At 40.4% G+C, this 16,140-nt stretch overlaps 2 protein-coding genes across 3 annotated transcripts in view; both read right to left on the bottom strand.

Moving 5' to 3' along the window:
• Nucleotides 1-656, bottom strand: part of cyfip2 (cytoplasmic FMR1 interacting protein 2) — a 48,098-nt gene extending 47,442 nt beyond the window's left edge. For both annotated transcript variants that reach the window (XM_080773188.1, XM_080773189.1), the window contains exon 1: nt 514-656. The gene's annotated coding sequence lies outside the window, so the exon portion shown is untranslated. The remainder of the gene's footprint in view (nt 1-513) is intronic.
• Nucleotides 657-2,988: 2,332 nt separating this feature from the next.
• On the bottom strand, nt 2,989-15,360 carry itk (IL2 inducible T cell kinase). Its single transcript, XM_080774668.1, has 17 exons — nt 15,198-15,360; nt 14,591-14,695; nt 14,118-14,199; nt 13,884-14,009; nt 13,614-13,651; nt 12,558-12,715; nt 12,147-12,212; nt 11,648-11,702; nt 10,261-10,340; nt 8,310-8,452; nt 7,447-7,500; nt 6,575-6,755; nt 5,798-6,014; nt 5,022-5,086; nt 4,730-4,848; nt 4,148-4,305; nt 2,989-3,556 (listed from the first exon to the last, which is right to left on the bottom strand). The coding sequence occupies exons 1-17, from the start codon at nt 15,333-15,335 to the stop codon at nt 3,491-3,493; spliced, it is 1,851 nt and encodes a 616-aa protein (XP_080630794.1). The 5' UTR covers nt 15,336-15,360; the 3' UTR covers nt 2,989-3,490.
• Between the last annotated feature and the right edge of the window lie 780 nt (nt 15,361-16,140).

Genomic DNA, 16,140 nt, shown 5'->3' with positions numbered 1-16,140 from the left:
TTCCATTCATAGCCTACGTTAGAAATGTGAATATAGACGCGGCGAAATGCGATTCGGATTGATATATATCAGTCTATATCTAACGGGTCATAAAAACAAAAGGCACACGTTCTGAATTTACGTTAACAAAATAATTAAAGCGCTTGTTATATTATTATATTGAATCATCTTTAATACTCGTATCGCTATTTATAAGGGCCTTGGAATAAACGCTCCGCGCGAGATCATATGCGTGATTCGTATACAGAAAGATAGGCACATTATTCTGTCTGTCGTTTTACAAAGAACCGGAGAGGTACACTGCACTGTGCAAAAGAGAAAACGCCAGAATTCACCGACACGGGGTCTCCAAACATATCGTCAACCAACCACCATCATCATCACCACCACCACCACCACCCCCATCATCATCATCATCGCTACACACACACACAGACTGAGACGCACATCTCCGTTAGTACATTTTTTTAAACCGTGCAACTCGTCCATTCGGCTGCGTTTTTTTCCACCTACCTGTAAATTAATTGCATGTCCGTCCGTCAAAATACGGGGCGGACAATGTCGCTAGTCTGCGACGATGATCCACTGCTTATTCCTGGGGGGTTTCTCGCCTTTTTCCAACCCCAGATAGATAGATAGATAGATGCTCTCGATCGTTTCGACCAGCGGCAGCAGTGCCTAGTATCCGCTATTCCACCACCACCCCACACACACACACACACACACACACACGCGCGCGCACACACGCACACTCACACTCACACACACAAAGAGCAGAAAATGGCTGCAAGTGCATTTTCTTAAAGGGACAGTCACCATAGAGTGGAACCGGTGCTGATGGTGCCGATGGATGTAGTAGTAGTAATCAGAGTTTTATTGTTATTGTTTCTATATGCTTAATTAAACAAAATATCAGTAGCCCTACCACAGAAATACTCATAGCTGGTACAAAAGTACTGTGTTAAAATATTTAGGCTACTTTAGTAGGCTACAAAGTACACGAGTACAGCTGGCAGCCTACTGTAGGCAAAAGTATACTCAAATGTTTTACTTGTTAAAGTAGTACTTGTTTTACTAGTGAAAGTATAAATACTGTAATGTAGATGTACTCTGTTACAAGTATAAGTCCCATAATAAAATTGACTCAATAAAAAGAACAAAAGTATCAGCATCAAAATGTACTACTAAAAGTAAAAGTACTCATGTTGCAGAATGTCCCATTTCAGAAGTTCAAAATGTACAAAATCATTTGAAAATAGCCGATCTACAAGCTCACAATTAATGCATCACGTCGCGACACATTGTGATCTTGTAGATCGGCTATTTTCAAATGCCCAAAATGTATAGGGTTGAAGTGGTTAATGTATATTTTCTAATAAAAATTCAAAAGTTTTCAAAGAATTGTAATGGAGTAAAAGTTTAAAAAAAAATGGCTCTGAGATGTAGTGAAGTAGAAGTAAAAGTATTGGAAATACTCAAGTAAAGTACAATTTATACCTCCAAATTGTACAAATTGGCCTACAGTACTTGAGTAAATGTACTTAGTTATTTTACACCACTGACTACCAAACAAGTAGACGCTAGACGGTAGGCTACTTTGATTAATTTTGCTTTCTTTTTTCCCTTTTTTTAAAGATTTGTTTTTGGCTTTTGTGCCTTTATTGATAGTTACAGTGAAAATGGACAGGGGAAGCAGGGGAGAGAGGGGAGCATCCGACATACCATTGGTTCGAAGGAGCATTGGTCCGACTCGGGATAGGGTTGGGGGTTAGGTTTAGGTGTGCACCGTGCCTGCACATCTGTGGCCAAAGTACAAGACAAGACAAACAGAATACAGAAATATTAAAAAGAACAGTGGTGATGTGACGCTGAAAAAGCTCCTCAGGAAGTTTTATTGCATGTCCTGATGAAGATCCAATAAGATCTTCACAGGAGGACTTCAGAGGAGTTTTTCAGCATCACCAGAGGGAAATAAATTGTGTGTGTCACGTTTACACTGATTGCTGGCCGGACCGACCCGGATTGGTAACAGGTACGAAGCCTTTCCTGGCACTGAAACAAAGCTATCATTCAAAATGGGCTGCATACTTAGTTTAGACTAGTCATTGGTTAGACATGGGTTAAGGTTAGATTTAGGTGTGCTGCCCCATGGGAGGTTAGGTTTAGGGTGAGGGTTTGAGATAGGTTGTAGTTGTAGGACTAATGACTGGTCTAACCAATGACTAGTCTAAACCAAAAACTAAGTACTGCACCCTTGAAAATATCTTCACTAATAATAAGAGGTTGAGCAATTATCTATGCCTGGGTAATTAACCAAACAACAAAACCAATATTTAGAAGAAATAACCAAATTAATCTTGCTCACATATAGACTAATGAAATGATTAGTCTATATATAATTTCTTTATATCAGCACAAAAATATAACCTACAGCGTACATACTAATATTTTGTTTTATAGTTGACAAAATCGATTAGTCTCATTAACCACTTCACCCTTTATTATACTTCGCTGTACAATGATGGCGTGCAAAATCATTGAAAATGGCAGATCTGCAAGCTCACAGCTTGTAGATCCCATTTATCAGCTTAATTGTTTTAGTGTTCCAGTTCCAAGTTTGTCAGCTCATTTATTTGTGCCATCACTTACAATTCCACTTTCTGCCCATCCTGTCTGAGTTCTCTAATCAAAATTATAATCAATAAATGATTGAATGAAATCATACCCACCTGAAAATGCACTTTCTGCTTAATAAAGAGTTGGAGAGACATGGAGACCCCGCTGTCAATAAACAAACACGTGTTTGTTCTATAGAGTCTAAAACAATGAGTATTAGAGCTATTTCAAACACATTTATCAAATGAAATCACTTACCCTACCTTTAAATAAACTTTAATGAAATGCAAAAAATCTTCAGAAATAGGCAAAAACAAGTTCACAATCTCCCAGACTTTTTCTATCACTATTACTGGAGATCACCAAATGTCCCAAAAATAAATGATATAATTAACAATGGGTCAACGTATATAATTCAATAATGCATATTTAGTTGAGACTTAGCATTGAAAATGGTGCCCTCTAAAGGACAAAACCTAAAGCTACCACAGAGAGCTGTAAACAGAAAAAAGGGGTTATAATAAAAACGGGTTGTAGAAATTAACAATACAATTCAATTGTTGCTTTATGAAATGAAGTGTAGTTCTACAATACATACCTTTTTCAATAAAAATGTCAACGAACAGAACATAAATCAATAAATAACATAGATAAACTATATAGTATATGTTTTCTTATATAATGATAGGCAGGCACTGATATGAAAATTATTGGCCGATACAGATATTTAAAACAAACAAAGTGGCAGGGAAATAAATACATCTTCAACACGAGAAATAAAATCTTCAGAATCTACAACTTGTACAGATAACCAACACACCAACATACAGTAGGTGCATCCATAGTATATGACATTTGGTGTAAACTCTCACATTTACAGGTCTGAGAGGGAGGCCAGTTCATGCAGAAGGACGGCAAACGACGGGCGGTCTTCTGGTTTCTGAGAGTGAAGACAAGCAAGTCACCACTGTGTTGATTTTGACAGGACATGTTGACTTTAATTTATTCATAGCCTTTGGAATGAAACTTCATTTAGTTTTAGTCACATGTCAGAACCTGACATTCCATATGTTGATCCTTCCCCATCCATCCTTCCTCTTCGATGTCTCCCTTTTAACTGATACCTGTCCATTCAAATTCTAGAGTCTAGACGGGCCTGCCCCAAAGTTATTAGTGCAGCCACGCTGGCAGCCTGCAAAAACTAGTGTTCTCAACATGCCCGAAAATGAAGGCTGGGCCCTCTACCTGGTCCCTCATCAAACCCTTCCCTGTACACTCAAGAGAAAGTCCCGACTCCCCGCTACCACCCTTCGATCTCCATATATGGAGCTGACCTGTTCTGACATTCCATATGTTGCTCTGACCTCATCAAACCCTGTACACTCAGGTATTTGATTTGAATTAATAACTTATTCGTATGGCATGTGTATGCATGTGTCTATTACTGGTCTGTCTGTCTGTCAATTACTGGTCGATTACTGGTCTTACTGTCTGTTTGTCTGTCTGTCCGTCCGTTAGTCTAGTCTCTCACCTCCTTCCAGCACCTCTCCATGAGCAGGTGGACAGGCTCTGGTGTGGAGCGAGGCTTCAGCAACCTCAGGCCTGCGTTCAGTGACTCCACCACCTGGCCGTTGGAACGGTGCTCGTAGGGCAGGTGTCCCTCGCTGTACACCTCCCACATGAACACACCTGCAGTGGCGGAAAAAGGTACTCAAATGTTTTCCTTGAGTAAAAGTATATCAATATATATCAATATATTGCGGTATATCAATACCGCAATGTAGAACTCCTCCGTCACAAGTAAAAGTCTGGAATTCAAAATCTACTTGAGTAAAAGTATTGGTATCAAAATGTACTTATCCCACTCTGGACAAGAACCCCTTTGGTGTTTTAAGCATTTAAGCACTAATGTTTTCAAATAAATGTAGTTGAGTAAAAGTACAATATTTGTACTGCAAATTGGAAATACTCAAGTAAAGTACAAATAAAATACCTAAAAACTTTACTTAAGTACAATACTTAAGTAAATGTACTTAGTTACATTCCACCACTGCTAAAAGAAAACATCAGAGCAAGTGATAATCAATTGATTGATTGACAGTTATTAACATACCAAATGACCAGACATCAGACTTGCTGCTGAATCTGGAGTACTTGATGACCTCGGGAGATGACCACTTGACGGGGAATTTGGAGCCGTGGGAGCTGGTGTACTGGTCATCGAGAACGAATCTGAGCAAACATACACGACACACTATTGACGAGTCCGACGAGTCATACAATATGAGCGTATGCAATAAGAACATGACAAATGCACTGATTTAAAACAATAATTTACACACGATAGTGTGTAAAACACGAGGGATCATACACCAAAACACATTTGACAGCTGTCTATACCCTACCGTGTCATGCCGAAATCACACACCTTGACCTCATTGTTCTTGGAAACCAGACAGTTCCTCGCCGCCTAAGGAAGGAAGGGAAACACAGTATAACTAATGTTGACATAAAACAACAGTACAGAACTGTAATGTAAGAACAGATATTTTTTTAATTATTGTTTCTTTATTTTTTCATCCAGGCAGTGTTCATTTCGTCGACCAAAAGTATGACAAAATCGTCTAAATAAGAACTCAATAAAAGACTAAAACTAAGACTAAATACAAAAAAAAAACAGTACAGTACAGTACTACTCGAGAAGAGAGCCAGTAGAACTATTAAAGACAAGTAATTTTATGCTCTGTTGCGGCAGGTGTCGCACTCCGGCAGAAATAAAATATAAAATACAGTTCAGTCAACTAAATAAACTGTGATTTTAAAATATTTCGGATTAATCAAAATATCACTTAAAGGACCACTTCACCACATTTCAACCTATCTTCATATAATTGGTCCTCAGTAATGATCATGATAAAATAGCACAAATTATTTCCTACTCAGTCTGTGTCTCATAGGAGGGCTGTGGGCAGTTCCGAAACCCGTCCACCAGATTCAAAATATATACCGGCATATTAGATTTTTATAATCGTGAGAACGATGGCTTCCATCCCCCCCCCCCCCCCCCCCGAAGCGGCTGCAGCCTGTAGGAAGGACCAGGCCTGCGTACAGGTCAAGTTTTTTATTCAAAAGACAACAACAAAAAAAATCCAAATTTGCTTATCAAAATGAACACTGATACCAGGTCTCTGTGGATGAATCGGTTTCTCTCCAGGTATGCCATCCCTTCACTGACGTCCAGACACATCCCCAACATGGAGACTTGAGACAAGCGGCCCCTCTTGTCACGGAGGAAGTCCGACAGGCAGCCGTTGTCCATGAACTCAAAGAGCAGACACATGGGGCAGTGTTGTGTGCACACGCCATACAGCTGCACCAGTTTACAGTGGGACAAGCTCCTGTCCACACACACACACACACACACACACACACACACACACACACACACACACACACACACACACACACACACACACACACACACACACACACACACACACACACACACACACACACACACACACACACACACACAGAGCCACAAACAGGAAGATTCAAAATCAAATGATTTTTTTAAGCCCAAAGCTTGGCAGTGAGGGTCACAAACAAAAAGTAGCTGTAAGCTAGCTCAGGAAACTCAGGAGAACATACGTGACCTGCTGTGGCGCTTATTTACTGCACCATTGTGAGGTCAGTTTAAAAAAAGAACGTATACAAGCACACGCTGCACACCGAATAGTCGCTCAATGTAAACAAACCAGACAAGCCAAAGTATGGCGGCTGCTACCACGTGACACATATGTTGACGCCCCCTCAAAGACATTTTGGTACACTTGGTACGCAGGTAAATTACAGTGCGACACACACACACACACACACACACACGATAAGCAGAGGCATGGGCTTTCACTTTGAGGAGCAAAATATGAACTGGACCTCCTTTACAGTCAAAACTTACATCATGACCCGTGCCTCCTCTATGAACTCCTCCTCTGACATGGCTCCCGCTTTCACCATCTTCACGGCCACCTTCCTGTCGCGCCATCTCCCCTCCAACACCAGGCCGAACTGCCCACTGCCCACCTCCTGCCCCAAGGTCAGCTCCGTGGGGCTCACCTCCCACCTGTCTGACATGATACCTGAGCAGAAGCACTCAGGTTTTTTCACTTAAAGTAAAAGTACTCTGTTACAAGTAAAAACGGCCTGTAGGACCGTAAGGCCTGTATTCATTCATCTTCATATTACTATCGGCATCAAATAAGCAAAATCTTTTGAAATGATGCCCCCACCCCACCAATTCAAGGCCAAATGACCACAACAGCATGACCACATTGTGAAATGGGTGGACAAGTTATTTCTAGGAAACGTTATCATGCAATGTCCTGCCAAGGTTATAATGGTTGTTTCACTGTTGGCAGTGACAAGTTTGTGATGTGTGGTTACATCACAAACACATGTTTCCTGTGCAGGCCCCATGACTCCCATTAAGATATCTGATCTGGAAGTGCGTTGTAACCTGCTATCTGCTGTTTTTCCCTATTTCTTAAGATCTCTTTTTGTCAGGTGAAACATGACTAGTGAATGCTCATGAAATGTAGACGACAAGATCGCCACCTAGTCGACAAGATCGTGATTGGCTGCTTCTAGCCAATGGGACGGCAAAGCGGCCTCTGGGCAATGAGAAGGGGAGAGGCAAATATCCCTGACAGCCACACAGGCTGCAGACAGACAGTGCAGAGCAAAGCATCAGAGATACATGATCACAGTCACAAAACGGAGACAGCGCTTCTTTCACCTGACAAATATCACTATGTGATCATTTCTTGTTACCTCTCAGCCAACCTCTGTCTTGGGAGATGGGATGACGCAAACGTGTGATCAGACCTAAAGGTGTGAATGCACGGACACATGACAAAGCACACAACGATTTAAAGTTACAATCTCAATTAAACTAATTCTAATGATTGAAACATTATTCTAACCAAACTTTATAGCAGAATATGTTAAATAAAATATAAATAGCACATATTATGCAGTGATTTGGAGGTGGTCTCCTGCAGCAAAGGTCTTCGCCGACGCTGGGGGAATTCAAACCTGTGACACGCTATAGGTGTCCGGACCGCTACGCCACTGGCCCCGGCCGAAATTATGTTTTTGAGTAGCCCTGCCTCAAGGTCATTAACAACGATTTAAAAATGAGTCTGACCTGTTGCTAACAGTACGGTGCACCCATTTAGGAGGATTGAGGCAGATAAAAAAAATGGAAAAATATTCACAAATTACAAAAATGTTATGCTGCTATACTATAACCCCAAAAGGGGTACCCGTTCTGAATGGGTTAAGAATCTTATATTTTGATGAGCATTCGATTGAGCATTCTTCATTATACTCTGACCCAGCATTATTATTGTTCTTATATTCTTATTCCAATTTATGATCTGTCGTACAAAATAGTAGATCTACATTATTGTATATGTATACTGTACATGTCACAGATGTAACACGTTGTGAGCTTTTGTAGATCGGCTATTTTAGTATGAATCGCGTTTTAGCTTGTGATATTTCACAAAATACTGAAGGTTTTTCATCGTGCTTGGGGGGATATGGATGAATGAATAGAATGTCTAAGCTCTGGTTGTGTGTTGATGATGCATAATGGTGTTACGTTTCATTAGGTCGGTCAGCTCAGTTACCTGCAGCATTATGTTGATGGTAACGGATGAGCTCAGGAATGGTAGGAAACAGGTACTTCTCCGCCAAGTAAAACTTAGAGTCCTCTGTCTTTGTCTCCCTTATTTGATAATGCTTCACTCTTGGATTCTTCTCTCCGTTAGACCTGAAGTTGGACAACAGATGCTTCCATTAGTGCGGCATTTGGATTGATTGATTGATTGATTGAAGTATTTATTAACAGTTTGTAGAATTACAGTATACATTTCAAGCACAACTCAATACAAAAACTCTGTGAGTGGACGACCTTCACGACCCAATAAAGCATTACACTGGGTCCACCTTGTTCAATTCATCAAAACATTTAGAGACGTACAAATATACACTAAGATATACTGTACCAAATATACCAAAGAACAGAACAGGAATTCATCATGAGGGGAAAAGGGGGTGGGTGGGAATTCAGATTTTACGGGGCCAGTTTCGAATTGCAGCCGGCCATAGGTGCCCTTTGAGAGCGGTTTTGAAGGAGTCAAGGGATTTGCATGTCTGTCATGACTGTTGGTAGGGCGTTCCACATTTTGGTGGCATAGGAGCGAAAATAATTTAGTCCCTTGTTTGTGCCGTTCACCTCCACCATCTGTTCTCTCCCCTCCAGGTAGGATCGCATCCATCTCACTGATGTGCTATCAAAACCAATTGCTTTTAGCTTGTTAACCAGAGTGGTTCACGGTGTCAAAAGCCTTTTGGAGGTAACCATGCCGCAGTATTTGCTAGCATCCAGTCCACCTTGTGTTTGATGTGGCCACTCAAATAGAGGAGGCATGTGTCAGTGGAGTGGGATGTTCTGAAGCCGGATTGAAATTCATACAAGTCACAATTTGTCGCAAGATATGTTTCAACCTAGACATCTACAACATAGACAATTTTTTCCATCACTTTCGAGATGCTAAGAGGAGCTAAGAATAGAAATAGGGCGGTAGCAGGGCCAAATGGGGCCAGTGGGGCCGTGTTCCAGGGGCCCTTGGCTCTCAGGGGCCCTTAGGGGAAATTGGACCGCTCTGTACTGGGTTTGAGGCCCTGAAAAGGGCTCCTGGAGACCTTCATTGGCCATTGATTTTGTTAAATTTAGGTTAGAAAAATGATAAAAACATGAAAATTCCATTCCAATTCTATGCCCCAGAAAATGTACCGGCCCTCATGGGGGTTAATCCGTCCCTGGGCGGTAATTGCCGGGGTCTAATTTGCTCCCTTTCTTGTGCAGGGAGATTACTTTGTCCAGTTTGAAATCTTGGGGGACATGTCCCTGTTTGATGGAGAGGTTTATTATGTGGGTGATGATTGGAGCTATAGAGATGGCAGAGTCTCTGAGGAATTTGGAGGGAATATTGTCATGGCCAGTCGCCTTGTGGGGTTGAAGGGCACTCTGTTTTTTAAGTACCTCCTCCGCTTTCACTATCTGTTCAGTTAAACAGTTTGTCATACAAACTCTATTTCTCCTGCTGTAGCTTTCTTCTGTCCTAGCAGCTGAACCCCACAACTGACACTAAATGAATTAGTCTTAAGGTCTATTTTATACTTCATTGTCCAACAGTGTGTCACACAAACAAAAACTAGAAGATCTACAATCACAATGTGTCACATCAACACATGATGTAGATAGGCTATTTTTGAAATGCTAACTGGAACTGGCACTGAGAGGAATTAAGTGACAGATCTACCCAAACCAAGAAGATGTGTCACTTCCGGTATTCTCTTAGCCCTAAACCACTCTTACAGCAAATATCACTTCACGCAATAGCTGGGAACTCTGTGCCTGATGTAGTTTAGTGTAATCGGCATAGGGCCCAAATGGAAACAAGACCGCAAGGACTTTTCTTTGGTGCTATCCCTTTTGGACTAAGTGTTTGACTGTTTACATTCTGTCCAATAATAAACAATCAATCAATCAATACAAGATGGTAGCAGAATTACCCCGGTGCCTTGGTGAAAACAGACACGGTGTAGACTCCTGCTTGCCTGGAATCACGTACCATGAATGCACCCTCCTTTGCCTATAGGAACACAGTATGGAGTCATTGAAAACAATCACCAAGATTACTGTTAATCTAAATGTTGCATATGATTTAATGACATTTCATCACTGCACCTTCTAGCAGCACTGTGGATCTAGCAGCACTGTCAGATCTGGAAAGTAACTGAGTTACTAAGTACATGATTACACAAATACTGTACTTTAAGTATAATTTTGAGCCGGTATTGTTTTACTTTACTTGGATATTTACATGTTTTGATTTACATGGTTCTTCTTCATCTCAGAGGCGAATATTGTACTTTTTTATTCTGCTACAATTATCTGACAACTTTATTCACTAGTTACTTTCCTGTTTGAACCAAGCCCTGTTTTATACATTGGTTATTTGAAAATAGCAGATCTACAAGCATTACTATTTTTTGAAAAGCCAAAGCATAAAATATGGCTTAAGTGGTTAATTTAAGTCTGCAAAGTAACTAGTAATTTTGAATATAGGCCTTTTAAAAGTATACTGTATCTTTGTTTTTTAATTATTATTATTTTGGTATTGCTACTTTGACTCTTATAAAATCTTCTCCCAAAACTGGTGTCTTGATTCTGCACCTGCAGCAAACTGGAAAGGGGTTACTGCAGGTTAGGCTTAGGGTTTTACCTTTTGCATGCAGCATGACACATTTATGACAGGAAATCCTGAATTGTAGCACAAACTGTGGCTTTGAGATAGACATCTGTTCTTTCCCACAAATGCTCATGTATGCATATCTGCATTCATCTTGCAATGTTGCTCTGGTCCATAGCCCTAATGCCCTTTGCTGCTGTTGCATTAAGGCTCTGCCACTCTTTGCTTCATGCCCTCGCATTAAATGCATAGTAGCCTCTCCTCTGTAGCCTACTTTCCTTAGTGGATGCACTTTGAACCCCCCACCACACGTATAAAATGCACTTTTTGGCCAGAAAGGGATTGTTTTTCCACCGGAAAAAAATACTTTTAGTTATTGCCAAGAGAAAATCTCATAGACAAGAATTTTCCTTCCGGATCATACCAAAGACTATAAAAATGGGACCCGTCTCTCTGCGTGGCACTCAGCATCAAGGAATGGACTGATGTTAAGTCCCTGCCACATACTAGCATCATGTCCAGGGGGTGTACTTGCACATCAAGCTGCCTCACCCTACAGAAACAGGAGATAGGCTACTGCCATATGGGCCTCATGGCTCAGCAACGCTTACAATCAATCAGAACTTTACGTTTCTGTTGCTGTTATTAATGTGTTGTTATTCCTATTGTAAGGTGGACACAAAACTCCTGACATGGAATTATCTTACCTCTCTCATCAACAGTTCTTCTGCTTCACCTCTGCATATGTCTTTGTTGTACCATCTGTGGAAAGGCAAAAATAACTACAGTAAAATAGAGTACAACTCAACAGACGAGATACATTTGGAGTCGATTCACCTTGGAGCTCTACCAGTAGGCATACAAGGGAACATAAATTAAATACAAACAAAGAAGTAGCTAGCACACAATGTCCTTTTCACATGGTTTATTTACCTCTCATGGACAAGCAAGGGACACGTTTCTACCTGATAGGCCTTCCTCAGCGTTGTGACACATGTGCTGACTACTTCTTTATTTCTATTTCATTATTATTTTGAGTCCTGCCCTGCACCAAAAGACTTTCATCTAAACTGTGTGTGTGTGTGTGTGTGTGTGTGTGTGTGTGTGTGTGTGTGTGTGTGTGTGTGTGTGTGTGTGTGTGTGTGTGTGTGTGCAGGCCTTCTGCTTTTGCAGATATTTTCTCTCAACATGAAATAAATGACTCACTCAAATCTGTCAAAGTTGGTGTCAGATTTTTCAGCCACATATGTGCTGGGTACAAAGCCGACATACCTGATGAGAGACAGGAGAAAGCATTCACAACAAACATCTGTTGATGAGTCTAAGGTGCTGATACTGACAACGCAGATCTCAGAAACACTTGATTATTTAGGAAGTAGGAACTACCAACTGAATAAATGAACATACAGGGCTCAAACATACAGCAATTCAACAAATGTAAAAGTAATGTTATTATGTCTATATCTTCCTCGTGTGTCACTTGCTGAAAATAACATATTTTGTGTTAAATGTTGTGCTACGTTCCTACGTATATACAGTATTAGGAAAGAATTAAAATTGACAATAAAAGCAGAGCTGAAGTAGCTACTATGCAGATACAGTATGATTGTGATATACCCCATGTTGTCCTGTACGGTCCACCATTCAGCATTGGATGTGTCTGTCAGAATGTACTCCTGGTCCTTGTGAAGTGGCAGGTCATTATTAGCTCCAGTAGGCGTGTAGTCACGCAGAGCCACCACCACCCTCTGTCCTGGATCGTGTATATCCACCTCCTAGTAGACACAGGATTCATTTATCTTTTAGTAAACGTTTATGTCCTTTTAACACATTCAGTCTATACCTGGAGACGCTTCTGGAGAACTGCTCATACCATTGACTTCACACCAGTGGTGGAAAGTAACTTTAAGTACTTTTACTTAAGTACTGTACTTAAGCCCAATTTTGACTTTTTGAGGTACTTTTACTTTACTTTTTCCCATTCTATTTCTATTTCCATTTTTTTGGTGCTTTTACTTCTACTCTGCTGCATCTCAAAGGCAAATATAGTACTTTTAACATTTATTTGAAAACTTACTTACTTTTCATTATTATTAGAAAACATACATAACCATTTCAGCACTATACATTTCGCCTATTTGAAAATAGCCGATCTAATAGATCTGCTATTTTCACATGATTCTTTTTATACGTTTGAAAACTTTAAATGGGACATTCTGCACAATGAGCAATTTTACTTTTAGTAAAGTACATTTTGATACCAATAATTTTGATACCTGACTTTTACTTTTACTAACAGAGTAGGTCTACATTCCAGTATTGATACTTTTACATAAGTAAAACAAGTACTTTTTCCACCACTATCGCCAACTGTGAGTCGATCAGATGAATGGTTCTGGACATATATGAGTTCACACACACACACACACACACACACACACACACACACACACACACACACACACACACACACACACACTAAATAGGCTGCTAACACTTTCAGTGCATGCATGATATTTCTAAACGTGAATTTTATAAATACATCGTTTGACTGTCTGGTTGATTGAGTAGTAGATCTACCTATAAGGAATGTAAATAGTAAATACGTACGTACAGAAGACTGCAGTCAGTGTCTAACATTTCAACACATCACATTTCAATCAAAGTATTTACCTGTGGTTCTGGTATCTGGGGGAGAGGTCCTTTAGAGGCTGTAGAGTGATGGGGAGGAGGGTAAAATCAAATTAAAGAACTATCGCGCATGATGTATGGCATTGATTTCATACTTTACTATTGGAACATAGGAATGTTTTGGCACACTACTGAATGTATGGGGTACGCATTTTTCCGCTATGCTATCAGAGGCCAATGTTTTCCTTTCCTATTGAATTTGACAGTCGGAAGACATTTTTATATTGTACTATTTCAATGAAAGATACAAACCATATCCCATAGGGTCATATTCATTACAGCCTGAAGCCAACTTCTCTGTTTGGTGACAGCACTTCCACCTGCCATCCATCCAGAAGTTTGCGTGGTATTTTACAACAAGGTTGTTAAACTTTGTCTCTGTGTAGAGTAGGGATGGAAATGAACATTGTTGTATGGATACATGAATTATGAAACACATATACGCAACTACTTTTGTACTTTTATAAAGCAACAAGTACTTTATACCCTCTTTGAGAGCTTTGACCCATCTCTGACGGCAGTCATTGTCTGGTGCAAAAATATACAGGTAATGGTTGTCATGAAAGACCTGTGGAGACATTTTGCGAAATTATACTTTTATATTCTGTGTTATAGTGTTTCCCAATACAAAGAAAAATGTGTATGCTGCGTTCACACGGGTAGATGCAAAGCTACAGTCTACCATTCATTGTCAATGGAAGCCAGCGACGGGAAGATGCAAAGATACATCCGGCATTTGTAAGTTGTAACAGCAGCTACAAATACAGTACACTGTGTCGGCGTGTGTCGCTTTGCATCTGACCGTGTGAACGTATTACAGAAGCTAGTCATCATAGCCTGCGTCAAAGACTGAAAGTCATTAGTCAGATTAGTATTAGATTCTGAGTATTAATTCATTCTTGATTTTTAGAGTTGTGTAATTATTCATTTGTGCATAAATTGTGAATATGTTATCTCACCTGGAAAGGGTACTTGTAGCTGCATGGTATGGGAACATCACTACACACAATTTCCACACATTTAATTCTGGACAATGCAATACAACCTTTAAGTGTGGGTTTTTTCTAGGAGAGGGGAAATAAAAAACAAAATATATATGTTGCACATTTCCAAATGTTTTCCTTATATTATCTGTACAACTCTTTAATGTGAGCATATTATAACCCTTTCCCTCTCAATTCAAGGCTCAACTATGAATTATTGAATTGATTTGTCCTACCACTATTGTAGCCATGCCGTGAGGTCTGTGTGAATCCCACATCAAAATGAGTTACCACTTTATTACTATTTTATACTTTGGATATTTGAAAATTGTCAATCTACAATCTCATGCACTGCCTTGTGAATTGTGCTATTTTTTGGCAGAATGTAAAATAAATCCTCTTTTTTGGGAGTCCTTGGCACACAGGCAGATACAGAGATCTCCATGTGGGACACAGACAGACAGTTAAAACGGGTATTAGTAGGTTCCCAAGTTGCATCATTCTAAAGTAGGCCGGTGACCGACGGGCATGTACAGCCTAGGTCTAGTATCAATAAACCACTGGTCTATACCTATAGACTCACCCCAGGGCGGCGTTCTGAATACTTTAGATCTTGGGTGTCCAAGACAAAAAATCTCTCCTTATAGTTGCATGGCGATGTCCTTCTCTTCTGCTGTGATTTCTTTATCATTGTTCCTTTCAAGATGACCCTGGGGAACATGGTAAAAATCTGCAGTACCTGCAACACATTGGGAAACTGCCCGGAGACACAGAGCACTGAGAGCACCTTGTGAGAGTGAGAGAGAAAAAAATAACGGGTGCGGGTTAGTGATGATGTCACATGAGTTTCCGGCTTGAAGTTGATACGAGAGGAAAACCACATCCTTGTGAGGTGCACACACACACACACACACACACACACACACACACACACACACACACACACACACACACACACACTCTGGTCGGGTCTATATTTTTTTCTTTTTTGTGTTATTTCTATTTTGTTTGTTTGTTTTTAAAATGGTGACTTAATTCAAACAGTAGAGACGTTGCTTCTGTTGAGCTTTCTATTAACTTTAATTACATTTGATGAAAGAAAAGCACCCTTTCTCTTAAGAAATATGCTGCAAGTGTAGTATTTCAAACTAAATTCTTAATCTGTTGCTTTTATTGTATTCAACAAACCTGATGTAGGGCTGCACAATAATCTCATTGTAATCGTGATCACAATATTGGATTCCCTCAATTTAATGATTCTATCCATCTCCGATTACAGGGTGTGCTCTGCGCCGTACGCTCCACTGATTACAGGGTGTGCTCTGCCCCGTACGCTCCACTGATTACAGGGTGTGCTCTGCCCCGTACGCTCCACTGATTACAGGGTGTGCTCTGCCCCGTACGCTCCACTGATTACAGGGTGTGCTCTGCCCCGTACGCTCCACTGATTACAGGGTGTGCTCTGCCCCGTACGCTCCACTGATTACAGGGTGTGCTCTGCCCCGTACGCTCCACTGATTACAGGG

This window comes from Protomyctophum bolini (genome assembly GCF_963924005.1).
Source record: "Protomyctophum bolini genome assembly, chromosome: 10".
Taxonomy (NCBI): domain Eukaryota; kingdom Metazoa; phylum Chordata; class Actinopteri; order Myctophiformes; family Myctophidae; genus Protomyctophum; species Protomyctophum bolini.
This window is presented reverse-complemented; position numbering and strand designations above follow the sequence as displayed.

Coding starts and splice junctions, on each gene's coding strand:
- itk (XM_080774668.1), bottom strand. CDS start 15,335: ATGTTCCCCAGGGTCATCTTGAAAGGAACAATGATAAAGAAATCACAG. Junction 10,341..11,647: donor AAGAACTGTTGATGAGAGAG/GTAAGATAATTC, acceptor GTGTTCCTATAG/GCAAAGGAGGGTGCATTCAT. Junction 5,087..5,797: donor GATTCATCCACAGAGACCTG/GTATCAGTGTTC, acceptor TTCCTTCCTTAG/GCGGCGAGGAACTGTCTGGT.